General features: G+C 41.7%; 1 protein-coding gene across 5 annotated transcripts in view; it reads right to left on the reverse strand.

Annotated features, from left to right (window-relative positions):
* FGF14 (fibroblast growth factor 14) overlaps positions 1-22,350 on the reverse strand; it is a 395,796-nt gene that overhangs the window by 154,794 nt on the left and 218,652 nt on the right. For 2 of the 5 annotated variants that reach the window (XM_058419210.1, XM_040054761.2), the window contains exon 2: positions 2,969-3,008. The exons of the other annotated variants lie outside the window; for them this stretch is intronic. Coding sequence is in view for 1 of the 2 variants with exons in the window: in XM_040054761.2 (XP_039910695.1) it covers positions 2,969-3,008 (40 nt within the window). In the remaining variant the exon portion in view is untranslated. The remainder of the gene's footprint in view (positions 1-2,968; positions 3,009-22,350) is intronic. 5 annotated transcript variants of the gene reach the window in all.

The raw sequence follows: 22,350 nt of genomic DNA on the forward strand, positions 1-22,350 counted from the left end.
ATTATTGTTGACATCTTAGTAGCCCATGCATTTTCTATCAAACAGACAGCTCTATTCAATATGTGTCATGTCTATGCAATAAAGTTATCATGAAAATTAATGATAATGTTATGAATCTCAGAATAAAAGCAATTAACTTTTTTTTTTCCAAATGCCAACAGTACAAAACCTCTAGATCTTAATTAGTTCTTTATCAACTTATTTCATATTTTTCCATAATATACAGTTATTATTTAAATGAAATACACTTTGGGGAATCATTTTCCATCATGATGGAGTAGTTTTGCTCCATGTTGACAATGTTAGTTTAGGTTCTATCTAATTCTGGGAAGAATCTCTCCGCTGAAAGTCTGAATTTCCTTATACTGGATTTGTGTGGCCAGGTTTTAGTAGCTGGGGAACACAGGGGTGGCTTCTGTAAGGAGCTGACAGAAGGTTTCCCCGTGTCCAGCAGAATCAATGCCAGCTGGCTCCATGATGGACCCGCTGCTGGCCAAGGCCAAGCCAAACAGGAATGATAGTAATGCCTCTGTGATAAGATGAGAAGGGGGGAAAAGCATTGTGCAGATGTAATTGTTGTCTGAGAAGAGAGAATAAGAGTAACAGCCCTGCAAACACAAAGGTCAGTGAAGAAGGAAGGGCAGGAGGTGCTCCAAGTACTGGAGCTGAAATTCCTGCGCAGCCCATGGTAAGCACCATGGTTAGGCAGCTGTGCCTCTGCTGCCCATTGAGGTCAATGGGAGTGCAGAGATCCACCCTCAGGCCACAGAGCAGCCCACATTCTAGCAGGTGGATGCTTGAGACGAGGCTGTGAACCCACAAAAAGCCTGTGCTGGAGCTGGCTCCTGTCTGGGACCTGCAGACCCATGGAGACAGGAGCCCATGTTGGAGCAGGTTTCCTGCTAGCTCTTGTGACTGCATGGATGACCCACACTGGGGCAGCCTATTCCTGAAAGACTGCACCCTATGGAAGAGTGATCCACATTCGAGCAGTTTATGGAGAACTGCTGTCTGTGGGATGGACTTGTATTGGAGAACTGCATCTTGTGGGAGAAACCCCACACTGGAGCAGGGGAAGGTCTCCTCTCCCTGAGCAGTGGCAGGAACAACCTGTGGTGAACTGACCATAACCCCCATTACCCGTCTCCCTGCACTGCTGTGGGGTAGGAGATAGAGCTGGGAAAGAGGGAGGGTTGGGAGGAAGGTGATTTTTAAGATTCCTCTTCTCATTATCATGCTCTAATTTTGTTAGTAATAAATTCAATTAATATCCCCAAGTCTGTTTTTCCTGTGATAGTACTTGGGGAGTGATGTCTGCTGGTCCTAAACTCAACCCATGAACCTCTTATTATATTTTCTCTTCCCTGTCCAGTTGTGGAGGGGAGTGATAGAGAGGGTTTGGTGGCTGCCCGGCATCCAGCCAAGGTCTACTCACTATATTCCTCTTAAATGGACCAAACACAGAGAGATCACACAAAATCCCTTTGTTTCTAGTTTCACAGTAGAAAGAAAAGAATTGATCACTGGCATTGTGTCAGTCCAAAAACAATAACAACATAGTGAGGATTAAAGTAATCTGCTATAACATGTTTTTCTCACAAGAAGAAAAAACTTGTATTTTACTGAGTATCAGACAGATAAAAGGTATTCTACCTTTTCCATTTAGTTTTTTGACACACAATCTGCGCAGATCACTTAATGTACAGGATCTGATCCCTGATGTGCTGTTACCAAAAGAAGTGCAGATTTGCTATGCTGTTGAGAATGAACTGTGTTCTGTTCTTGTTTTCAACTGAAATGGAAAAGCTTTCCTATCATCATGGCCAATACAAATGCACATCTTGTTTCCTAATTATCACAGCTATTCAGACCTTGAAAATATGACTTGTTTTTGCTGTAGCTGTACTGTGCAGATCTTAGGGGTGTCATAGAAACTAGGAATGATTCACTGAAAAGACATGTTCCTTCTCAGTCAATAGTGAACCAACAATCCAGAACAACGCAAAGAAAAATTGGTCTAGTGAAGATTGTATCTTCCTTGAAACAAGTTTTCAACACATCATTTGCTTTTCTCTATTCCTATTGATAACTAAATTCAGTAAAGCCTTTTCCCCATATTTTTTTGCTACAGCTCTGATGCTTTATGTATCTCTCTGATAAACTACTGGCACGTCTTATAACAAGAGGGTAAAAATGAGAACCTTATGACAGAAAAAATCTCGCCAAAACCCACACCAAATGACAATGACTTTTGAACAACTTCTGCATTTTTGAGTGAAAGGTTCACATACTACAAAACACAGTACTTTCTAAAGTGCTGTCCTACCCTTAGAACTAATACAATTTCTCAGTCTAGTAGCAATCTTGCCCTTTATTTTACAAAAATGATCCCTTTACTTCTAGATAATCTGTATTATGCCTAGTTGAGTACCATCTCCATGTCATTCAAACTAAGATTCCTCAACTAGAATTTAAGTTTACAACATTTTGATGAAACTTGAACCAGAAAATCATGCAGTTGTCTATCAGCTCTATAGCATTAACTTTTCAAAAAGATAGCTGTCTATGCACATAGCTAATTTTAGTTTAAATAGGATGATTACTCTTTCCCCATCACTGCTGTTTTTTCTGAAATCTGCATATATGTTAACCTGTTAAACTTTTTAAAGACAGTGGATGACTAGAAGACTTCTTGTGTTGCATTGTGCTATAGAACCTGGTCAGTTTAAATTCAGTCAATTTGTGTCCAAAATTAAGCACAGTCTAATTCACTACCTTTGTGTTGTACTACCTTTGGGTTGGCATTCTTTCTTAAAATGCTGCAGATGTTTAACCAGCAAAAACTGGGAAGATGTGTGTTTATAAAAAGCAGCAAATAGCAGTACAAGGTATTACCATGTGATCCAGAAAATTCTGCAGTAAGACTGGTAAGTAGGGAGAGACAAAGGAGAAAGGGAATATTACGTACCACTATTTGTGTTTGTTGTAGTCCTCCCTCTTCTTCCACCCTACAAAACAAGATCCCATACAGCAAGCGTTATCTACCTACTAGGAAGCAGGAGGCAAAAAGACTGTCAATCACAGGGGTATTACATACAGAAAACTTCCACCCTTTCTCCCCTCTACAGTCCATAAATATATATATATATGAAAAATTTTTGTAGAATAAGGAAATATACTATTATGGAGAAGTCAGCATAATGTAAAAAGGGGAAAGAGGGAGGAAGGTAGGATGGCAGAAAACAAGACTATGACAAAGACAATTACTAGTAGGTAATTTAGACCTTTGTAATTTCTGTCTCCTCCCATCCTGCAAAACAAGATTCCTTACAACAAGCAGAAGTGGTAAGAAATGAAACTGGGAGACAGGATCGTCTAAATTGCCAGTCTGAAGAATTCTTCAATCAAATTATTTCTTAACCACCAAGTCCTCCTAACAACAGTGGCAAGAACTGTATGAAGGATCAAATCTCGGCTTTGCATATAACAAATATTGCTACCTCAGTCCTTGGTCATGAAGAGTAAAATGCTTCCGATGGGCTACTTCTGAATAGGTACATACAAAGGTTTTCTGTACCCAGTTGAGTTTCTTCATAGCAGTGCTTATTTCTAGCTTTACTAAACACTTCCTATCTCATGGAATGAAATAGACCTCTCCTTCAAATGACTGTGATCTAGGTCAGGGGCGATGCAAGTACATCTGATTGCTCTTAAGTAACCAAGAGGTATACCAGTTCCTGTGTAATGCTGAAAATTTAAAGAGAAAACCATGCACAGTTCATCTGGAAGCAGTTAGTTTGAGAAAAATAATGAATTCTGACTCCAATGGCTGTTTGTGTAGAAGGAAATTATAGGGCTCATAAAGAAACTTTTCTATGTTGAATATTTCGGAATATCCATATTTTGAAATAAGCAATATCCATGCTTACTGTCAAGGTTGTATCTTGAATACAGCAGACACAGATACTTCTAGAGCATTAAAAAGAGTTTTTGATGATCTTTATTGAAGGAGAAATTAACAGCTAATCAGATCACTTGATAACGAAGCAATCCTAAAATAAGAGGTCTCAACAGATGTAAAACAGCGCCAATGCTCAAAAATATAAAGAGAAACTGATGGTGCTACTATAAGACAAATAGGATGCAATTATTACCAGAATTGTAGGGAAGTTCAAGAAGATTTGAAATTTGTTAAAATACATACATTTCTGCAGCAGCTTATAGCACTGCTTTTATACACATTTAAGAAGGCAAAAAAGCCAAAAGAGGAGGAGAGAGCAAATTAGATACTCATGCAATCACTGGTCAAATATTACAACAGGACAAGCTTTAGAAACAAGGTTTCCTGACATGTTAAATAAATGCATCTTCCATCTGCTAGTTCTGGATCATAAATTACCTGGTTCCAAGACAATCAGAAACCATTCTTCTATATCACTTCCCATAGGAGTTACAGTTTGTTCACTAAGCCACAGAAACTGGAATGCAGTTAAACTGTAAATTTTTTGAAATGTTACAGTACTGGGAAGCTTGCAAACTTTAGAGAGTGGTCTTTTTCTTAAATGATTTTTATAAAAATTTTACCTACACAAGATGTGAAAGTTTGAACATATAGAATTAAAATTCTTCACCTCTTTCTGAACTCTCCTTTAGAACAATATCATTAAGTCACAGGGGGTAAACAAAGCAAGAGGGAACAGCAGAAGGAAGAAGCAAAATCCAAGAGAAGACAAAATAAGCTGGTTTTTCTTAATATTAAACCCAACAGAAGAAAACCTTGACTGTTTGCAGATTAAGTAACCCAATCTAAAAAAAAAAAAAAAAAAAATCAACTCAGAATCAAAGAAACTGTGAGAAAACAGAGAGAAAACAGAAATGTTCTGTCATTCCTGGAGAACAGAGGAATGAAACTAGAAAGCAAAATAAATTATATATTTGCCTTATTGTAACTACAAAATAATCTGTAAACTTCCACTTTCATGTAGCAAAGAGAAGATACTTGCTGATGACAATCAAGGAAACTGGAAAGCTACAGGTCACAGGAGAACAAAAGAATGCAGCACAACCAAATGATCCACTGGGTTAGGGAATAGAAGGCAACCTGGGTGCTATAGATGTTCCAAGTAGCAGGCAAATGATACAGCTACTGTAATACCTAGCAATTTCTGGCTGCCCAAATATGCCATTCATGTCTGCTTTACCTGAACCATAACCATCAACCATGCTAAAAGGATCTTTTTACAAGGGCAGGCTAACAAAGGAAATAGCTTTAAACTGAACAACAGCAGATTTAAATTTCATGTTAGGAAGAAATTTTTCACTGTGAGAGTGGTGAGGTACTGGAATGAGTTGCCCAGAGAACTTGTAGATGCCTCATTCCAGACAGTGCTCAAGGCCAAGCTGGATGAGGCTTTGACCAACCTGGTCGAGCAGGCATTCCTGCCTCTGGCAGGGAGGTTGGAAGTAAGGAATCTTTAAGCTCCCTTCCAACTTACACTATTCTATTTCTCTATGATTCTATGATGATATAGATTGCTATACAGATCCAGAGGACACAATGCCTCTGCCCTTGTAACTACAAATTTTTTTCCAGAGAAGAAAGGCAGAAATTCCAATAAGGAATTGGAATGAAACCCAGAGCATGGGGTTGCATGTCTGACTTTTTGTCTGTGGAAGCTGTTTTGACCCTACAAGCTCCTGGAGTTCCCAGTCAAGTCCTGCTTATACACAACAGCCAATGAAGACAGAAGATAGCAGGCTTGGATTTCTTGGAGTTCAAACTCCCTCCTTCAAGCACTTTTTTTTTCAGCAGCAATGTCCTCGTAGACACAGCAGTCAGATTGCATCATCTTTGCTGTCACATACATGCTGCCTGTCTAGATTAGTTGGAGTAAAACCTGCACAGAATACATGGTACAGAATACCCAAGGAGCCCCAAATCTCATAGCACAGAGCTGGTAATATGAGCATAATGCTCTTAGGCCTGTACTTAGTCATCTTCATTTCAAATGACACATATGATTTTCTCACCAGATGCTAATGGCCATGAAAACACAGAGAGTGCATTAAGAGATGTTGTTCACTTATGGTATCTGGAAGACCCTTTGGAACAAAAAGTTAGCCAAAAATATAAGTAATTCCTACAGTGCAAAATTTATACTTTAGCAAAAATCATCAAAGCATATTAATTAAATTAAACATTTTATGAAAGATATTTTAAGTGACATGAAATACAGAATTTCTCATCTTCTTTCTCCTTCAGAAGAAATGCTTGATCTTAAGCAGCTTTACTGAAGTCGCAGAAATTTCATGGGCTGCAGAGATTTCCTCATAAAAAAGACGTAACATTGAAAATACCTGCTGAAACACTGTACTCAATCAAAATCTGAATTAACTGTTTTTTGATGCTAAATATCACAACCTAAAGGGTTTTGAAAATTCATCTAAAAATCTTGGGATTTTTTTTTTTTTCTCAGAACAAAACTATCCCTTTTGTAAGTTCCCCTACCAATCTGCAAAGCAATTGTTTTTTTGATAATTTTTTTTTTATCTGCGTAAATCTAATTATTTGAAGAACAGGTCCTACTGGTCTGCATAGCAGCCAGCCACAATCCTGGATCATAAGCAGGCAGTACAGACAGAAAAAAACAAGGAATCTTTCTGCAGGAGGGACAATCTTTTCTAGGTGGGACATGCTCCGTTTAGCAAGTGGTGAATGCACACAGAATAAAGAGTATGAAGTGAATGCCTATTTTAAAAAGAGGATGACTAAATAATAAGAACAGTTACAAAAAGTCCACCTTTGGGGCAGTGGAGATGAAGGGCAGTTATATTGATTGCAAAGAACACATCAGATGCCAGAATACTTGGAGAGGGGAGAAATACAAAGGAAAAGAAAAGGACCAAAGGATCATAAAAGGACCAAAAAAAAAAAAAAAAAAAGGCTGCTGACTGATCATTTCATGATTTTTTTTTTAAAAAAAAGGAAAAAATAAAAAGAAAAAGCAAAAATGGAAATTTATCACAAAATTTGAAAAGACACTGTGCTCAGCTGTATCTACAGCCTGAATTTTAGCATAACCATGACCAGTAGACGTACATCTAAAAAGAGCATTCAAATACTGGAACTTCTGTTTTCCTTGATAGTCTGTTTGGGAAAGGAGAAAAGATTTTTAAAAATAGAAAACAAAAAGGGAAAACCTACAAAAAACTAACTAACGAACCCTGAAACACATTAAGAAGTAGAATGAGGAAATGAGACTGCTACTACTAGCCAACTGCTCTGCCAGGATGTCAGTGATATCGGATATTTCTGTAGCAACATGCAGTGCTCAGAGACAGAACAATGTAATTTCCACACTTCTGAAGAAGACAGGCAACCTGTGACACGTGAGCCAATAATGTTGACAAAAGTTTGAGTATGATTTCTTTTTCCCCTCAGGTATCTTTGAGGCATGCACAAGAAGAGATACACCTCATGCTTGAGCACCCTGTTGTCTTTTGAAAGCCAAAGCCTTCAGCTTGGAAGCCCGAGTGTTAAGAGAGCCAGTGGGCTAGTGCAGCGTGCAACTGAACTGTTTATACCTCCAGCTAGTCAATTTCCTTTCTGTATTCTCATTTCAAATTGGTGGAGCTATACTGCTTGTTGTAAGGAACGTTATTTTGTGGGCCTAGGTAAGAAGTAACATATGAAAATAAAATTAAGATGAAGTCTGAAAAGTGGGACAGAAAATATCTTTGGGTAAGGTTCAGCTATCTTTGAAAGATGAGCATAGAGAGCAGTACTGCAATCACCACACAACAGCAGCATCTTACATGTTGGAGGTGTAAGAAAGGAAGGGGGAAAAAAAGGGGACAAAACACATACTAGAATGAGAATATGGTGTTTGGTTTTCAGGCCTTTACTTCTATAACAATACTGCTCATAAAGTAAAAAAAATATAAATCTACCATAATACTAACATTTACTAAATGAAGGAGACGGAACATTTTTCAGACACATTTCAGATGGGCAAGTAAACAGCCTTCATGTGACCACATAATTATGTTTCTCCAGAGTCTTTTTATTTTTTGTTATCCTTACGGTGAAAATCAGGGTTAATGGATTTTAGACTGGGGGTTTAATGTTTGGGCCAGTTAGGCTTGTGTACTCTATAAATGCATATATTGGAGGTTACAGTGAACTGTAGACATTTCATAATTTTTTGGAAAGGTAACTAACCTCCTCTGGCTCAACAGCCTACCTAGCACAACCAAAGTTATCATGTATGCACATAACAGCTCAAAAATTGCAATATAAATAATAATTATTGTCTACTCATCACAGTTAATCACTCACTGTACTGTGGACAGGCAACGCATCAAGCAAATACCAGCTGTAAAAATGCAGCCATATAATTAAATGAGGTAATTTCATTTGTAAATGAGCACCTTTTACTCTCCCAAGTTTGCTTCATAAACAATTACAGTTTGATAGTTTGATAATACCATGTTTATTGTTTCAAGCCATTTTTACATGAAGACAATTACATACAAGATGTCTTGGGGAAGATAGAAGAAGATAGCATGAACTTCTAGGATATAATCACTGGAGTTAAATGCAGGTCTGATTGGATATGGTTCTGGGGACCAAAGGAAAACCAGAAACTCAGAAAAGAAAATTATTCTACTAGGCTCATGCAATAAATACAAAAAATAACACCATATTGCAACTAACCTCCATTATATTTCCTACACTGATGTATTTAAGAGGGATGCTGCTTCAAGGAAGGATGCCATTCCCCAGTTTTTTAAAAGCTAGAGCCTGACAACACACTTTGCTTGCTTTTACAGCACACAGTGTATTTCTGAACTGGGACTGGGCCTTTGTGGTACTACTACAGTGCAAGTAAGATGTCTAACTATACAATCTTTGTGCAAAGTTATTCTGTTGTGGCTCTCAGTCCATCATTTATTTGGAAAAAGTACTTGAGTTTTTCATTCCACATCAAGATAAAAACACACACTTGCAATATTTTGACTTTCTGGCAATATAAGCATACTTTTTTGTGTGTTTGAGAATATGCAATGAATAATTAGCTTTCTACTGTAAAGGAGTAATCTAAGTGGGAATCTGATAAAGTAATTAAAAGACCACCCCCAAATTTCAGTGAATAATATACAATGGCCATCATGAAAAACAAGAGAAAATCCTCTAGAGAAAAAAATGCCAAATCTGCTATGAAACAGAAAACAGGAACATGTGATGAGAAGATAAAGAGCTACACGTTGGTTTTACACGAAAGTCAAAAGTGTTGATGACAAGATACCTCACCTGGAGGAGAAAGTCTTATTCCCAGCTACACAAGCTGGACCTCCATATGAGCAGAGTGGGGACTTGCATTTGGAGGAGAGAAAAGAATTGGAGACAACAGGATAACAGAAAGTGTGTGGGTGTGGGTGCGTGTGTGTGCGCACACCTGTGTGTGTCAGGGGGAGAATAACATCAGAAGAAACTAAAATAGGAGACAATTAGCAGATGAGGGAAGCAAGCATTTGAAAGAGCTGAAAATAGATTTTGAGAAACTATAATTAGTCTCAAAAAGAAGAAATACATGAAAGAAACATCCACACTGTAAGTAGAAAGCAGAGAAATAAATGAAACTTCAACATTTTTCTAGAAATCTCAGCTCTATATAGGTCTCACCATCTCACTATTCTGACTGCCAAAAATAGTTTTTGAAACCTATAAAAAACATACAATACATATACATGTTTAGGCACACAATTAAGGCACACAATTAAATGCCTAAGGTTGTGGAACTACATTTGAATCTTTCTTTATGCTATGACAATTCACTCTAACATGTAAGAACTGGGCTGCTTTTTAACTTGTAACCCCTCCCAAGCACTAGAATATGAACTAAGTTAACTAATATCAGTTGTAGAAGTGTTGATTATGTCCCCTCAGAATATTGCTTGCTTACTTTTTCTTTAAAGTATATTATGTGCTGAAGTCATAAGAACACATTACGTTGGTCTGTAACAGCTTGAATCTAGGGTTGGCATTTTGTCCAGTCTGCACATCAGACAGCTGTCGAGTGGTACCTAACCTGCATCAGCAATTATTATGGGTCCAACACATTGTGTGCAATGACAAATGTCTGGTTTATTTCCTAATCTATTTTATTTCTTAAATTCTTTGTTTTTCTACAAAAAAAATTCAAGAATGAGCTCAAAACTATAAACTCCATGGAAAAGTAAGCATTTATGTGCCTTTTATACATTTTAAAGCCCCTTCTTTTTACACCAAGTATTACTCACACTTTGTAAGTTGTAACTTGCCACATAGACTAATGATTACAGACTAGATTTGTGCACACTCACTTGGTCCTGCTATAGTTCTCCAATAAGTGACTAAATGAATACCAAACTATCCCCTCCACATGATAGTCTGGGGAAAAAAAAAAAAATTCTTTGTGCATTATTTTTGTAATTGCTCAGCTTCCATTCAGGTACCATGAAAAGATTTTCCAAAATGCTTAGCAGCTGACATATTTAGCATATTCCAAAAAGTTGATGTCTTATTTTGATCTCTGTATAAGATTAGAGTATTTTGCCAGTGTTTTAGAAAAAGAAAAATCTAGTTTAGGAAACCTAATCTTCTTCTATTGACATGGAAAGAAAATCACCTTAACAGTACTGTAATTTGGACCTTAAAAATATTTCCAGCATGATGTGCAGCTCTGCAAACACAAGTGGAAAAGAAGATAGAGCCTGCTACACACTCTTGCCTTTGTGAAATAATTAGGAAGGACAGTATAAGACTTAATCAAATTAAGATTCAAGTCAAGAACCTGCTCACCTAAATGTACTCAGAGCTTCTGAAATAGAAAGTGTATTTACCAAGTGAATAAAGCATGATAACTCCTAATATGTACAACAAAATAATCATCTGGGTTAAATACTTTATTACCCTAGTCTGATGGCATATTCTAATCTCCTTACCAGATGTCCTTCAAAAGAGAATTATTTAATCTGGCTTCATATCCCACTATTGAATATTTCACTGGAAAAGTTTTGAATAGATTTCCACCTCAAAGAATCTCAAAATTTCTCAGCAAGGAAGGCAAACATAACAGAATTTCACTTCATATCAGTCAGCATAGTAATCATACACATGATAAACTTTCTGTAGCAGAACTGCCCAAAGACAGGCTATCCATATTCTCACAAATGAGCCCCAAGATGTATGTGATCCCCCCTGACCTTTAACACGGCTCCTGCCAACTTGTGCATCATTAAGCAATGGATAACATCTGTAAACACCTGGGAATGGCAGAGTTCAGCACCGCTACGTGTGTGCAGTGTGTGCTTTCCCTCTTACCTCTCACACATGACCATTGCTTACATAGCAGGGAACGTGAACAAAGAGCCAGGGGATGTGTAGCAGCACAGGAAATGGGTCCTGTCCCATCACGAGTTTCTGAAGCTGGCAGTGTCTCCTACCATTCCATTTGTGGAGGTTCCTCAGAGGAACATATGACAGACATTTTTAATGATGACAGTAATCTCCATTCTCAACCTCTGAAACAGCTGACAGTCTGGGAGATCCTAGGCCAGACTGTCCACAGTCTCCCTCAAATTTCTGCAGCAGACTGATATTCAATTGGCCAGGGAAAAAATCTGCTCAAATGTTCAGATTTCTGATGTTATCCCAAGAACATTGTGGAATATTCTGACTGTGGCAAGGACTGGAACTGGATTTAATCCAGCATTATGCGATCACCAGAGAGGAAAATTAATCCCTGAACAAAGCAGTTGAAGGGAAGCAGCACTGGGTACTGCAAGGAAGAGGATATGCATTTGGAGCTGAAGGAGGCAGGGCCTGCAAACTGAAGAGTTCCCTGAAATATCTGTAGGGCTCTTAGCACTTCTCAAGATGAGCTTTTGGGTTCTTCAATTTAAAGAAACTCTGAGAGTCTTAGGGGGCTTAGAAAACAACAACACTTACTCTGCTTTGACGTTTACATCTCAAAAGATGTAAAGTAACCTGGAAAAAAAATATATACCATCCAAAAAAGAAAAACACTTAATTTAATAACATCAACATCTCAGTCTGGAATACTGTAGCTAAAAAATCCTAAGTCAAAAGTCTTTCCTTTTAAAGGTGATTAAAACCATAAAAAATAAAAATTTTGTAAATAAACGCAGATGAACACTTACTTCTGTTCTTTGAGCAATCTGATTGTAGCCAATCAATTACACACACAACTATTAGAACTAGGAACTTGTTTCTGTAGCATGAAGACAAACTAAATCCAACACTTAGGGGAAGAGAAATATCGACACTGAAATACAGCTGAGAACTTCAGCTAACATCTTAAATGCTAAACCTCACCACCACCCCCTGCTGATGCAAAAGGAACCTTTTCTGTACTTACACATATGCAAGGAGTTATAGTAGGTTACAGGTTGTTGAAGGTTCAAATTACAAATCCTGCGTGGATACTCACTATGTATCATCACAGTTAACACCTAAGTGTTAGGAAAATCAAGAGGATGACCACCAGACAATTAGGAAAGAATTGCATCTAAATTTTAGGGTTTTAATCATTATATTCAACATCAAATTTAGGTTGATAAATGAAATAGAGTTTTTTACCAACACTATTTCATCCTAATCAGTATCTTGCACAACTTACCACAGTTTCAGCACATTCTCTTGATTTCAGCACTTCTAAAAATGCGGCGTAAAACATAGTTAAATTATTCTCTTGCAAACTACTATCTTTGGTTCTGGGGAACAGAAAGCTTCCAAATTCTACCCAGTTTCAAATTTTTCACAAATTTCTACATGAAAATAAGCTTTCTGAATCTTCCTGAAATTTTCTCATGCTACTAAGAAATTCTTTGAATATATTAAAGCATTTTACTAACAAAAAAAAAAAAAAAAAAAAAAAAAAAAAAAAAAAAAAAAAAAAAAAGAAGAAGAAGAAGAAGAAGAAGAGAAAAGTTGTAAGATCTTTCTCTTCCTAGAGAAAATGTCCTTCTTAGCTGGCAGCGGGAAGAGTGACAAATGAGCTGTTCCTGAACTGAGGCAAGAGGAAATCAGCTGTTATTGACATAGAGGGATGATGCTGCCACACTTCAAGGAGACTCTATGTGCAAGAACACTAAACCTTCTGGACATGGTGTCCTCACATGGGACAAACTCAGCCCACTGTGAAACTGCCACATGTTAAGTCACTTGAAGCATGTGAATGCAACTTTTTCAGACTCATAATGCCTCTTTTATGGGATTTTTGAAGTAGAACTTCAGCAGCCTGTCAGATAATTTTGTTTATTTGTTTGTTTGTTTGTTTTTGTTTGGTTGGTTTTGGGTTTTTATTGTGGTTTGTTTGTTTGTTTGTTTGTTTTGGGGTTTTTTGTGGTTTTTTGTTGTTGGTTGGTTGGTTTTGTTTTTGTTGTTTGTTATTTTTTTTTTTTTTTTTTTTTTGGTTTTTGTTATTAGTAATTGGGACAACTTGCTGTATTTGAAGAATTTGACTATTGGTCATGTTTCTCACTGTGCTAAGCATGGTTTACAGTTCAATGCCGAGGCGCATGCACAAAATGTTTTCTTCTGTGCTTACACCTTCAGCTTTCATAACTGCTCTCTTCCTCATTTGGGCTCAAATTCATCCTAGCAAGATACTCTAAGAAAATCTACCCGAATGAAGACTGGAAGTGACACCTCTTTATATTTTCATTTAGAGCATCTCTCAATCTCACTTCCTCAACCCCCAACTAAACAAAACCCAAGAGGTTATATTCTTTGTAAAATTCTTTCCACTGGATGAGGGTTAAAAAAAATAAAAAATAAAAAATCTTTCTATGAAGAGCAAAACCACAAGGTATTTAATGAAACATTAAAAAGTACGTAATTTTACTACAGAGGGAATCCATTTACTACAGAGTGAAAGTTACCAGGTGTAATAAATTTACCATCATCAGAAGAAAAGGAAAGGAACAAAAATATTTAGCTATTCATTCTTGTCAAAGCATGTGATGAAAACAAAACATGTCTACAATTGTGCTATCTCCACTCACATGAAAAGTAGCAACCAGGAAAAAAATAGAAGAAATTAAAAATTTTCTTCTCATAAGAACATTTACTTTATATGCTATAAAGACATACAATTTGGTCCAATTCCAAAATGGACATTAAATGTTCATCATCCAAAGTAAATTGAGAGAAAATATACATGCATCATGTCTGAAATTATGAGGCAGTAAGAGTTCAAGGAGTCCAACCAGCCACATATATTTCTGTACAGAAGCCACAACAAGCAGCACTCCTGAGCACCTTCCAAAATATAAAACAATTAAACACTAATAATCAGGTTAAATTTTACATCCCTGCAAATTCCTTAAAAGCCTTGCCTCCAAAATCCAGTATAAACTAACTGCCTTGCAGCTGGGGATATCAGTCCAAGAACCACCTTCACAGCAAAAAATGTCTGAGTTCTCCTTTATCCTCCAGAGCTCCAGTAATCCTTTGTCCACATCTCCTTCATTCTCTTGATGGACCAGGAGTTCTCTCTCCCTGCAATTTGTCTTGATGGTACTTAGGGTCAGGTAAAAAGCAACAGGAGGCACTAGGACAACAGAAATCCAGCCCATCACTGTGAGGTAAATTTGGGGTCTTGACTGCAGCTGTTATGCACATCACTATCAGGATTTTCCCCCTCTGCAGTGATGAAGAGTTAATAGACATGCAGGAATAGCATCTTAACAATTATTTGCTGATCACTGACAAAGGGTACAAGATAAATGACATAATAAAACTCTTTACTCAGTTTTCATTGGATTTTTTGTGATGGGGAGTGGGTATGACTGTTGTAATTCTTGCTGTCTTCATAAACCCCTTCTCTTTCATCTTTCCACACTTTTGCAGATTTTCCATCTTCTCGTTTAAGCTCACCAACCTATTTCTTATTCTCCTTTCTCCCCTCCCACAGATGTGGATTTTTTCAGTATTTAAATCTCTCCTAGAAACCAGAACTGGGAAGGCAAGCCTGAAGATGCCCACCAAGTTCAGTCAAAATAGCAGCACATACTTGATAAATTTTGGTCCACTAACAGATTTCACAAAGGACATTCATGTTCAAGCAAAATATTTAAGTTATATATCACTGCAAAACCAGCAGATAGGCTCTTTGTTTTGAGCTATAATTCTGTGTTGTACCATGAATTGGACCCTAAAGGTGAGAAGCCTGAATATTTGTATTGAATACAAAATAAAAAACTAATTTGAGGTTTTATTTTTAAATTAAAATCAATTGAGAATTTATTTACTCTTCCAGTAAACAAGGACTTGACTATGTGAAAAATTTGACTCTTCAAAAGTATTTGAAGTTTTAAACAGTCCTTTAGGATAAAATTACAATAGAATTGGCTGAAGAATATATTAATGTGAGTTATGGAGGAGCAAATGGATTGTGGTGAAAAACACCCCAACTTTTTAAATATCAGACTGGTGATATTTTAGAACATCTTACTCAGAAGAGTAGAGGAAAAGAAGAAAAAATATCAATTTCTGACACAGGAAAAAAGGAAAAATGGATAGCTGTGCTGCCTGCAATAATAAGGGGGTGAAACTCTGCACAATCTTCTCAGTCATTATATTCTTAAATTCCTGACCATTATGACCAAACAAAATGATCTTGTGATTTGAGTAAAGTCAAAATAGTAAAATTCTGCAAATAATATAGAAAACATAAAATGGTGAAAATTGTGGTAACTTTTTAAGGTGAATGAGAGGGAAGAAAGACCAGGAAGATAATTATAACAATTTGTTTCAGTTACTCGTATGCAGCAGGAACCTGAAAAGGCAGAAGGTTAATTATACTCTGTAAATAACATTTTCATGAGAACACCTTTGCAAAGTATAACAGGTTTTCTGAAATTGCAACCGTTATTTATTGCACCCATCTGTCCAGAAACAAATATGAGCTGCAACATTTATGGAGAAAGTGACACATACTGAATTTAAACAGAAGTCTCAGTTCCTAGGTAATATCAGAAATTCCCCTGTGCATTTTTTTCTATATTTCTAAGATTCCCCACTTTCAGTTTTGTGACTTATTTTTATTATCATCATCATCATCATCATCATTAAAGTCTGAAACTTTTCAAATGTTTTCTTGTGGTGGTGCAGAACTGTTTTATTAGATTTTTGTAAGAAGTTTATGTTATGGTTCGTTTCACTGTATCCCCAATTCTGTATCCCTTTTGTGTTGTCTGTATATTAAGGTATTTTGTGTCAATCATCCCATACCTCACATGACATGTAACATCCCCTCTGCCCCAACCCCCCTCTCTGGGGCAGCTTGCCAATCACTCCCGGGGTCCCTCCCAGATTGTGAAATCTCTGTGAGAGAGCTTCAGGTGATAGGCAGCCTGGGGGGAATTCCTTTGGCTCTGGATTTTAGTGGTCTGAAGCTTGGGGGTGGGCACACCTTGTTACCCCCTGAAACCCCTGATTTGTGGTCTTTTTTGTATCCTCCCTGGGACCCTCCCCCGCTTATAGGGGGTGGGAGGGAGGAGCAAACTCTCTCAGCCGCCAGGTTCTCAGCCTGGAAAAGCTCTCAGCCGCTGGGTTCTCCACCTAGAAGCTCTCAGCCGCGGGGTTCTCAGCCTGGAAGTTCCGAGCCGCTCGCCTCGGAGCTTGGAGATCTCTGCTAATAAACATCCTTTAACCTGCTAAGCTGAGAGCCAGCCTTTTCTCTTCTGCTGCTATTGACTGTCACCTTTGGGTCCAGCTGCCAAGCCGAGAAGCCAAAACGAACTGGAAACTTTGTGTCTGTGTTGACCCCAGCTAGCTGGAGGTTAGCTCCCACCCGGAGCGGGGAAACAACCGGACATAATTGGCGCGCCAACGTGGGGCAGACCACGCCGGCAGAAGCAGCTTGGACCACGTGGAGCACGGCTCCACGGTGACAGAGCGTCCAGCGCCCACGCAGGGCCCCCCGGAGACGAGGCGGACCCTGCGAACGGACTGGGGCTGATTTAGCCCGAAGAACAGTCTCTGGGCGTCACGCACCCCTGTGAAATTGACTTTGAAACAAGGCAAGTTCCAGGGGAAAGAAGGGGAGCTTCGAGCCCCGACCGGAGTCCTTCTTGCAGCAGAATATCCAGACCCACGCATCCCCCAGGCACAGGAACAGGTAAGTATACCCACAAAGGGACATACTTACTGGTTTTAGGGTTCCCCCGAGGGAGGGGGATCTATTGGGGAGGAAAAAATCCTCCAAAAATAGCTGCGCAGCTAAAGGGTTAAACCTCCTGTGATTTTGAGCGAACGGGGTCCGCGGGGGGAGTGCTTTTCATCTGGGTTTGGGTTCAAAAGCAACTTAGTATCGAAAACATGGGCGGAAAGCTCACGACTGCTCAGAAAAGGTTGTATTATAATTATGCGTCAGTAATTAACGAGGCCAAATTGAAAATCTCAAAAAGCGAGTTAAAAAGTTTTGTTCGCTGGGTTCATGTGCATTTTCCCCAAGTCTCTCCGGACAGTCTCTGCAGCCCACATTTCTGTGGCACTGTAGAAAAGGAATTAATTAGGTTGATTCAAACTGGGGACAAAAAGGCTACAAAGTATTTTACTGTAGCAATGAAGTTAAATTCGGCAATTCAATTTCAAAAGGGAATGCCGAAAGAGCCCAACGGAGAAACGTGTTCTCCCCCTCCTCCCCCCACCTCTTTTCCCCGGTCCCCATGTCCCCGGGAAAGCGTTCTCGATGGAGCGGCAGGGGTCCCGCCCGCCCGCTCTGCCTTCGGGGCACCCCAGCCTCCACGCCGGTGCTGGCCCGGTGGAGCCAGGAGGGAGATCTCGGGCAGCACTGGCCATGCTGCAGGGGACAACCCTCCCTCCCCGCTTTTAATCGGGTCCAGGTCCGCGTGGTCCTCTCGGGGTTCCCAAGATGGCGGAGACCGCATGGCGGGGGACTCCCCCGCCCCCTCAGCGCCGCCCACCCCTCCCTGCCCCGGTGACGTGGTGCCCGCAGCGCGCGGCCCCGCCCCCTTCCCCGCCCCGCCTTACCCCTGTGACGTCGGGTGCCTGCCGCGTGACCCCGCCCACCCCAGCCCCGCGCCGCGCGGCCCCGCCCCCACCCCACGTGGTGCCGGCCCCGAGCCGCGCGGCCCCGCCCCCACCCCACGTGGTGCCGGCCCCGGCCCGCGCGGCCCCGCCCCCGCCCCGCGTGCCGCGGCCGCGCTGCCCCCCCCCAACCCCCTGTGGCTGCGCGTGCGCACTGCGGCACCCCTTCCCTCCCGCAGCCGCCGCGCCGCCGCCCGCCCCGGAGCAGCCCGGTCCCGGTCCCGGGCCGCCGGGGCTCGACCCCGCTCCCCCGGGATCCCCCCCGCCCCCCCACTCCTCAATGATGTCACCCCCCGGGCAAGCCGCGGCCCTTGCAGGGACTCGGTTGCCAGGCAACCAAGTGCCTCAGGGCACAGGCGTCCCAGCTCCCTCAAACCCGGAAGTGCCGGAGCAGGGAACGGGAGCAGAGACAGCTGCCAGCTCCTGCTCCATTCCCACCCTTGCCCCTGTTACCTTCCGCAATGCCCGCGGTGGTAACAACAGGGCAGAGTATCACCCATTTCCCCGAGCCACCATCAAAGAGATCTGCAAAGCTCACAGGATATATGGCCGTGATGGACCATATTTCAGAGGGCTTCTCAGAGCAGATCTCTCTGCAGAGGAGGTGGTGCCTGCTGATTTAAAGTACCTGTTTTCTTGCTTGCTGAACTCAACAGAGTACATCCTATGGGTCACAGCTTGGAAAAGGCTGCTCCAGGAGGCCTTACCAGGGCTCCTCAACCATGTTAACACCAGGGTTGATGCTCAGGGAAACCCTCTCACTCTCGACCACCTGGCTGGGGAGGGGCAGTGGGCAGAAGCCACTGACCAAGTGGTCATTCCTGTCCAGTGCCTCCACGTAGTGAGAGAGACAGCCCTGACTGCATTCTTCAGCATGCAAACACAAGGTCCTGCGATTTCTTATTCGAAAATCAGGCAGGACCAAAGTGAGTCTTTCACAGATTTTGTGGAAAGGCTGTCCCGAGCTATTGAAGCTCAAGTCAAAAATGAAATGGCTCGGGAACACATTTTATCAGAGATTGCGTTTTCAAATGCAAATGATTTATGTCGTGCTGCAATTTTAAGTTTACCCCTACACCCCAAACCAACCTTACCAGACATGCTTCAGGTATGTCACGTAAAGGTGCCTTGTATGAGCTTCTTTACAGGTCTACGGCCCAAACCTCGTCAAGTTGCAGCCATGGAAACTGAAGATTCCCGAAAAACACCAAACACCGGGAAGAAGCATTCTGCGCAAAGCTCCCAGAAGTGTTTTTTGTGCGGGAATTTGGGGCATTGGGTTTCCAAATGCCCCCTCAAGAAAGAAGTAGAGGACCTCAAAAACAAAAAAGGGGGAGGGGAAGGGGAAAAAGGGAGAGGGTTTAAACCCTCACAAAAAAACTGGTGAAAGAGCGCAGGTCCGCCCTGCGTGAGGAAAAAAATGGGGTGGACCGGGCAGGAGGGGAGGGGAAAGGGAGCCAAGGGAAAAAGAAGGAGAAGCTGCAATGCCCCATTCAGGGTGGCAGCAAACATAACACACTGGAAATGACTTACACAGACCATGACATGGCACAACCAATTTTGACAACCAATTCTAAATATACCCCCTACAGGTTGCAGCTCACGGAGGGTTTGCACCTGAAAGACGACAACTGGAATTTTGTGACAGTTGACAACAGTGAGCAGGGTACCTGGCCAAGGGTCAAAGGTAAGCTCATCGTTGTGGGAGACTGCAAACACACCCCAAAAGAGATCGAAATTCTTCCAGGAACACTTGATAACAATCCTGGAAAATTCGTTCTCTGGCTACGCTGCACTCACCCACCAACATTCCTACCTAAAGGGCAGACAGTTGCCCAGATCATACCCACCTGGGACCACCTGGAAGAGGACAACATACCAACAGCTTGTCCCGTGCACAACATCACAGAAGTGAAACCCCAGGTGGGATGTGAGTTACAGGTGGGTGATGAGGCCATTAACATCACAGGCCTGCTCCACACGGACATGGACGTGACTGTAATCCCAGCCAAGCACTGGCCGTCACGTTGGGCCTTGGAAAACGTGGCAGGACACGTGCAAGGAATAGGGGGAATGCAATTGGCCAGACAATCAAAGAGTGTGGTGCAAATTAAGGGGCCAAAAGGGCAGTTGGCCAGTTTACGCCCTTTTGTTTTGGATTATAGGGAACCCTTGTTGGGGAGAGACCTGATGGCCCAGTGGGGAGTCACGATTGACATCCCAGACCCCCCACAGGATTTTTGGGCGGCGGTCGCTGAGGAGCGCCCTACCCACAAGCTGAATTGGAAAACAGATGCACCAGTGTGGGTTGAACAGTGGCCGCTTTCAAAACAGAAATTGAAGGCGCTCGAAGAGCTCGTGGAGGAGCAGTTAGCTAAGGGTCACATTGTAGAGACCACCAGCCCTTGGAATTCGCCGGTTTTTGTTATCCGGAAGCCGGGGAAGGACAAGTGGAGACTCCTCCAAGATCTCAGACAAATTAATAATGTGATAGAAGACATGGGCTCTCTTCAACCTGGGATGCCTACCCCGACCATGCTCCCACAAAATTGGAAATTGGCTGTTATAGATATAAAAGATTGTTTCTTCCATATTCCCCTACACCCTGACGATGCACCACGTTTTGCATTCTCGGTTCCCACTGTTAACCGAGAGGCCCCGAGGAAACGCTACCATTGGAGGGTTCTTCCCCAAGGGATGAAGGTGTCACCTATCATCTGCCAGTGGTATGTGGCTTCCTTGCTATCCCCGGTCCGCGTAGCCGCAGAGAAAGCAATCATCCATCATTATATGGATGATGTGCTTGTGTGTGCTCCCACCGATGATGTCTTGTCCCACGCACTTGACCTGACAATTAATGCATTGGTTGTTGCAGGGTTCGAGCTGCAGGAAGACAAGGTTCAAAGGATGCCACCTTGGAGGTACCTGGGGCTGGAAATTGGCAAGCGGACCATTGTGCCGCAAAAATTGGAAATCAAGGCCAAAATTCAGACCCTTGCAGATGTCCATCAGCTGTGTGGGGCATTGAATTGGGTGAGACCCTGGCTGGGCCTCACAACTGAGGACCTAGCCCCTCTTTTCAATTTATTGAAAGGGGGAGAGGAGCTGAGTTCTCCCAGGGAACTAACCCCGGAAGCGAAGGAGGCGCTGGAAAGGGTACAGCATCTCATGTCCACTCGGCAGGCTCACAGGTGTGATCCAGACCTGCCTTTCAAATTTATAATAATGGGGAAATTGCCACACCTCCATGGAGTCATTTTCCAATGGAGAAATAACATCAAAAAGGACCAGGGCAGAGAGGACCCACTTCTAATCATAGAATGGGTCTTTCTCAGCCATCAAAGGTCCAAGAGAATGACACGTCCACAGGAACTGGTGGCTGAACTGATCCGAAAAGCCAGAGTTCGGATCAGGGAATTGGCAGGGTGTGATTTTGAATGCATTCACATTCCAATTGGATTAAGATCGGGCCAGATTACAAAGGCAATGTTAGAACACCTGCTTCAGGAAAATGAAGCACTGCAGTTTGCTCTAGATTCCTTCACTGGGCAAATCTCAATTCATCGGCCAGCCCACAAAATTTTTAATCAGGATGCCAAATTCACACTGAATTTGAAAGATGTTCGGAGCAGGAAGCCTTTAGAGGCCCTGACAGTTTTCACGGACGCGTCCGGAAAGTCCCACAAGTCAGTTATGACTTGGAAGGACCCTCAGACTCAGCAGTGGGAGGCAGATGTTGCCGAGGTGGAGGGATCACCTCAGGTTGCTGAGTTGGCCGCTGTTGTCAGGGCTTTCGAAAGGTTCCCCGAACCCTTCAATTTAGTAACGGACTCCGCTTATGTAGCAGGGGTGGTATCGAGGGCAGATCAGGCAATACTGCAGGAAGTGTCTAACACCACACTGTTTGAGCTGCTTTCTAAGCTTGTCAAGCTTGTCTCCCACAGGGAGCAGCCATTTTTTGTGATGCATACAAGATCACACACCGATTTGCCAGGGTTTGTAGCTGAGGGGAACAGAAGGGCTGATGCTCTTGCTGCTCCTGCAGCGATGGCCCCATTGCCAAGCATTTTTGAGCAGGCAAAGCTCAGCCATCAGCTTCATCATCAGAACGCGCCTGGCCTTGTTCGCCGGTTTCACATCACCCGGGAACAGGCCAAGGCAATTGTGGCTACGTGTCCCTCATGTAATCAGCATGCACTCCCCACCTTGAGTGCAGGGGTAAACCCCAG

The sequence above is a fragment of the Hirundo rustica genome, chromosome 2, assembly GCF_015227805.2.
Source record: "Hirundo rustica isolate bHirRus1 chromosome 2, bHirRus1.pri.v3, whole genome shotgun sequence".
Classification (NCBI taxonomy): domain Eukaryota; kingdom Metazoa; phylum Chordata; class Aves; order Passeriformes; family Hirundinidae; genus Hirundo; species Hirundo rustica.